We start from the raw sequence: 6,305 nt of genomic DNA on the forward strand, positions 1-6,305 counted from the left end.
ATTGCTTGCATTCAGTGAGTATTCAGATAAGATATACTATATATATTTACTGTGTTCCTGAAAATTCTTATAAGGAAAATTTAAGAAAATATGCGTTTTGAGTATACTGTACACAAATGCGTAGTTACAAATTCTAGATCCAACATATTAAAACAAAGCATGAATCAGTGTGTAAGTGAAAACTAAAGCACGCAGCATCAGACTCAGTTTTCGAACACGGTAAAGGAACGTGCAGGGCAAGAAAATATAAAGCAGACTCATCATTAAGCTGAGAAGAAAGTTACGCATGGCTTTTGATGTAAAATCCATGTCATATACTGCAAAAAATGTGAATTTTTAAGATAATCAAAGCTCTCCAATTCTGGCGATGCGGATTGTTTAGATTGAATTATCATTTCCATTTCAACACCATGATCTTAAAATTTTTTCACGACGCTCGCACGAGAAGGTGCAACGACACAGGCAAGACAGTCGTCTTCAAGTTCCTTGTTCACTCGCTCAAGAAGTGAAGGGTGGTTTCCCTTAATGTCATAGCCATAAAAACAATAAGAGATTATCATCTGTGATCGGCAGCATAATTGAGTGATGAGAGCCTGATTCAACGTTCGAACAAGCGCTGGTTCGGCACCGCTCAAAAGCATGTAGCTTTGTCTAATGCTTAAAGGTGGACATGAAGATTGCTTTCCTTGCCTTCCCGTTCACTTAATCTAAATCTTCAACTTCATCAACGGCCTGCGTTGAGTATGACAAAAAAAAACTTTGACCAAAAGGAAACGTTGACTTGATTGTTAATCGCTTGTAGACACGCGGAGAAACGTCACAGCTGCAACGGAAATCGAGTGATTTTTTAATTGTCCTAACAAAAGTACTACATTGGATGAAATAGAGACCAGAAAAAATTCTATATAAGGTTATAGTTTTTCACTTGAGTGAGAATTTTTATTGGCTAGAATGTCGTTATAACATTTCGTGTCAGGTTTCATTGGTAGAAGGTGACGGTAAAAATACATTTATCTGACAACGTTTTTAACGTTTTATTCCTTTAACAAAAATTTCAAATAACCTTTAAAAACGTCAACGAAAATAACGTTAGCTTAACAAAGCAACAGTAAACATTGTTTCGTAAAATGAAGCAGCGATGTTACCTTTTAAGCTGTTGGAAAACCAATTTATGATTAATGATTAATGATTACAGCCTGCTGGATTTGGAACTTCGCCAAAGCAGATTGCACAAATCGTAGACTGACACAGCAGTTTGGGCTTTTTGTGCATAATTCAGCTGAAAATGGAGAAAACTGTCACTGGACGTTTGTTCCTCGCAATCCAGAAAAAAACTATGTCCTTATCATCAAATTAGCCGAGATCAAGCACTTCACAAACGATGTTCTTGTGTTTTTGCCAGACGGTGAGTGATCTGCTAACAACTTATTCTATCAAAAGTTGTTGACCAACTTCATGGACCGTTTCTTAAAATTATTCCATTGACATAATAACAAAGTTATGATTTATTTATCGTCGCTCTATAACTGCTGAGGTCTTTTAGCGACAGGGCCCATGCGTGATTTTGTATCAGATTTAAGATGTCACCACATTATTACCTGACATCCTAACTGCGTTATGCAGCAAAGAACACAATCGGTACCGTTTCTCAAGTCTTTGGTATAAAGCGACTGGAAATCGATCTCAGATCTGTCAGCACTGAAAACTAAGGTGACAACCATTCAGCCACTGAGCTGGTCATATTGTTCATTGACATGAAAGTGTCAAAACAAGCAAGTTTTACTGCCAACAGTTACAAGTCGTTAAACGTTACCATGAGTTGAAAGTCCATCAATTACAAACAGTTGAATTTAACTTCAAACAAACTAAAATAACGTGTAACTGACAACTCAAGCTTTCGTAGCTATATAACGTCGCTAAACAAATTACAAATGGACCTGCATTGGGTAGTGTACATTGAAAACTGTCCACCGAGGAGTCTTATAAGTAATGCAAAATTTGCTTTCAATAAAAAAAATTGAGAAGCCCTGCTGTTGATTGCTTCAAGACTTCAACTGAAAAAAGAACAAGCTTGCAGACAACTAAGTAGTAATCAATTGCGTTTCGCTTTTAGCAGAATGATTGATACTAACTTTACAAATGTAGATACAAACCACCAGTTTTAGCCTGATTGCTGCGAGGTCGTTGTGGTAGTAGCGGTTTGCACCAGCTTTCGGAACACAGATTCTCAGGCAAGTGCTATGATGATTGGTGATGGAGTCGATGGTTCGTTTCAAGTCGAAGAATATAACCTTACAAAACAACGACTCATTGATTCCAACACAATTTGACATTGCACATGACTAGGGATTTACATCTTTAAAGTTAACTAGGCAATAGCCTACATTTGTTTGATACAGCTTATACTCATCGTTTAATTGCAGCATTTATTTGTTATTGTTTTTTTAATCATCACAGTAAGTGATTTAAATATTTAATAAAGTCAATTACACAATATCTCTGGAAAGTCTTTCATTCTCATGCGTTCAATAACGACAGAATAGAAGGTTTATGAGTCGCTTAGTAAAACGGAAGAAAGCAAGAGATGTTTTATTTGCCTTTCAAACAAAAAAATATATATAAAACAAGTATAAAATACAAAAAACACATAGTGCAGAAAGGATTGAAAGAACCCAATAACCTTGCAGTGTTCTTGTCTCTATGCTGCCTGTCATCATGCCACAAAACTGTAGTATTTTTAAGAGAAGAGATCTCTACAACACTGCATGCTGAATTGTCGCAGGATTAAATAAGGTGTCAGTGATAAACCACATACAAGAACATGCATGCTCTTATTCTCCTGAGTCCTATAATTATTGATTCTATGCAGGAACGTCTCTCAAAGACCTTGTTACTGACCAAACCTGCCTGTCTTACATCTCACCTGATGGTGTCCAGGCTTGCTTGAAGAGCCATAATGTGTCCGGATGCTCGGAGAAAAACTTGTTGTCAGACCAACACTGGCCTCCGGTTTTATCTGCCAGTTCTGACAAACAGTTGGACAGCCTTGATCCAATGAAAGTGTTTCAGTTCAAATTGTCATATGTTTTCTTTGAGTGTCCAGAAGAAACAGTACAAGATTCAGGTTTGTAAAAATTAAGTTATTCTTAGACCTCTCATCATGTTCCTTTCAAAATCAAACAGTTAATTACTGTATATGCTTGGCAGAAAATATGCGATCCTAGATCGATACCTTACTATAGGTATTAATGTCACTCATCCTTCTTCACGCTGTAATACATTAAGTGATAAAAAAAACGTGCCCCAGACAAAGTTGGCTTTATTTTAGTAGCCTACCGGAATAAAAATAAATTTTAAAGGAAAATTCAATAACTTTACAAGTTGATTAAATTAGCAATAGGACACCATCAAATAACAAAAATAACCCATAACGTACAAGAACATTAATTATCCATATTGTCAAATATGTAACTACCTGAGCATTACAGTGTTAATTAAAAACCTTCAACCAGCAGCAACTGGGTTTGAGTTATATGACGTAACAATAAATCAAGGTCCAAAATTAGTTCCAAGACCTCTGTAATTATAAACGCTATATACTGTCTATAGAACTCTTTTCGTGACGTAACATTCAAGCAGTACTGTTCGTTGCTGCTGTATGTAGGGGAAGGTCGGGACCCATGATCATGGTGGGAGCCATAATCCATCCCCGTTTTTTTTAATATAAAGTACTCTTTTTGCATTTTTTGATGTCATTATATGTTTTATGCTTGGATAACTTTCCCACAATCCTTTGGTCAAAATTGTACTAAAAATGAAGGTGCAATAAGGATTTATAGGTTTTGGGTTAAAAAAGTAAATTTTTTTGGCTGAATGTGTTTTAAAATAACTCATTTGTTATGCAAGAAATGTTCATAAACTTTTTTGTAGTGGTAGGTGATGTATTTATGATGAGACTAAGCTGAAAGTTTTTTAGATAGCAATGTTAGTTTTTTTTCAGCTGTTGTTTCATTTCTGAACGATCAGGTAGGGAGCCTTGAGTCACCTTGTGTTGGGACCTACAAGCCATGACAAGTGCCTGTGATGGTAGATGTTAAAGTGTCATATGACATCATTTTTTTGTTTTCACACCTTTCCATTAGGATATATCACAATTCTGACTTTTGTTTCGTTTGCAACTATTAATTATGCTATTTCACATGAAAATTCTGACAACTCATCGCAAGGAATCATTTGAAAACTCTCCATCGCTTATTTCAAAATTTAAAGCTTGGAAGCTGGCTTGAAGATTGATTTCACACATAAATAATACAACTATGTTTTAAAATTGTATTTTTGATATGGCGAAGTGATTTATTTGCTAAAATACTACATTTTTTGGCTTATTGCAATTGTGGCTTATCGCTCCCCACAAGTGGGGTGCGATAAGCCGCTTGGCGCGTGTTTATGTTTTTGAGCGTAAATAAAACATTTGCTGAAATAATGACTTGTGCTTTTGCTGTAGAGTAGGTAGCACTACAAGGCATTGCAAAACCAATTTTTAGAGAAAAATATTGAGAAACGTAGAAGATATGCATCTAAAATAAAAAGTGGCTCGCAGGTCCCGACCTTCCCCTACATTGTACATTGTCAAGGTATCGGGAAGGAATTAAGACAAACTCGGAAGGATATCGATAAAAAAGATAATTATTTATTGCTAACTTTTATTTTATTATAAAGGGGACAGCAAGAACAACAACATGGATGAAGAAGACTGGATTATTGATAATCTGATATTGATTATTGTTGCTTCTGTCCTTGGCTTCCTGCTTCTAATTGCAATATCCACCATTGTGTGTTTAATTGCCAAAAGGTAAAAAACTTGCAATATTTTTATCGAAGCCTTTAGTGAGTTCCTGAAAACATTTTATAGTTTTCATTCAAAGACTTAACTTTAAAATTATTCAAGTTACAATATAAAAAATTTAAATTAACCTTAAATTTTCAGTTTAATGAACAGTGGAAGCGAATTTCTGTGTGAGCGTTTGTTTTGTAAACGGCACATTACCCTATTGTTTAACCATTGTTTGCCATTGTTGTTTAACAAGTGTTTAATTGTAAACCATTGTTTATCGTTATTTAGAATTTGGTTTTCTACTGTTTTGCAAAACTGCATCCTTCTTTATCTGAAAATCTTTTTTTGTATTGTGAATTTTAAACTGAAACCTTCAGTTGCAGATTTTTGTATTAGGAGTAAATGAGAAAGTAAATTTATGTTTCAATGCATTGTCCAATAATTTTGATGTATTTTGAACATCTTGGATCTTGACGGTCAAACGTTTTGTAAGATTCCAGTTTGGTAACCTGTTAGAAAATTTCTTATGTGAAGATTGCTCAGGGCATTTAAATTTTCTTAGTTTACGTGGTTTGACATCAGAAAAACTTGGGTAAAAATCATTTATTTTCAATTAAAAATTATACTGTAGGCTCTTACAAATCATTACTGTTGTTATTAGTTCTTTCAATTTTTACTTTTTATGATTGCATCCACTACAGATTTATATATACCAAAGGTAAGCCTCTCAGAAAGGGTTAATTTTTGTAGTAGATGCAACCGTCTAAATTGGTTATATTAATCTAAACTCTGGACCAGGGGGATTGGAACGAGATTGGGAAAAATACTGCATGTGTCGAGCCAGAGCTCGTTAAGAAGTTTTTGTAATTTTAATTGTAATTCACGAAATTTATTTTCAGGCCGAAGATGAAGACTCGTCATGTTGACAACAAACATCATGAACTTGTGTCAGCTCCGAGCCTGCCAGATGACCCTGCACCGTCATCTAGCGGAAGTAATCTTAATACTTACGTGTACGTTGACCAACCTTCCACTGCTAGAACCAATCAATATGAAAGCTCCAATGTCTACAGCTCAATCTCTCCAAGACAAGACATTCCAAACGTTTTGTATCATTCTCGATGAACTTCGTGAATTCTTTTATTTTATTTTTTTATGTTTTTTATTACTCTGGACAAAGTATATGTTTTTTTTTGTAATGCTTTAACTTTTAGGCAAACCCAAAAAGTTTAAACTTCCCACAAGCGATCTACTTCAAGTTTGGCAGCTATAGTTTGCAACATTCCAAGCTAACAAATGCTGCCATTTTTAAGTTGTAATAACGCAAGTATTTAGCTACAATGAATAAGAATGGCAACTTTTTCACACAAGTATGTTCAATCTCATGACGCTCATTCAGAGAAGTTTGTGTCCAGTGTTTTAATAGTTTTGATCATTCTACTATTTGCCTTCTATTTCCTCTTTTTGTGTA

General features: G+C 34.9%; 1 protein-coding gene across 1 annotated transcript; it reads left to right on the forward strand.

Annotated features, from left to right (window-relative positions):
• The first annotated feature begins 1,185 nt into the window (after positions 1-1,185).
• Positions 1,186-6,055, forward strand: LOC145782819 (uncharacterized). The gene is made up of 4 exons (XM_082594586.1): positions 1,186-1,405; positions 2,870-3,124; positions 4,720-4,852; positions 5,734-6,055. Exons 1-4 carry the CDS (start codon positions 1,186-1,188, stop codon positions 5,957-5,959), a joined length of 834 nt encoding a protein of 277 aa, XP_082450712.1. The 3' UTR covers positions 5,960-6,055.
• The last annotated feature ends 250 nt before the right edge of the window (positions 6,056-6,305 follow it).

This window comes from Aplidium turbinatum, chromosome 14 (genome assembly GCF_918807975.1).
Source record: "Aplidium turbinatum chromosome 14, kaAplTurb1.1, whole genome shotgun sequence".
Lineage (NCBI taxonomy): Eukaryota > Metazoa > Chordata > Ascidiacea > Aplousobranchia > Polyclinidae > Aplidium > Aplidium turbinatum.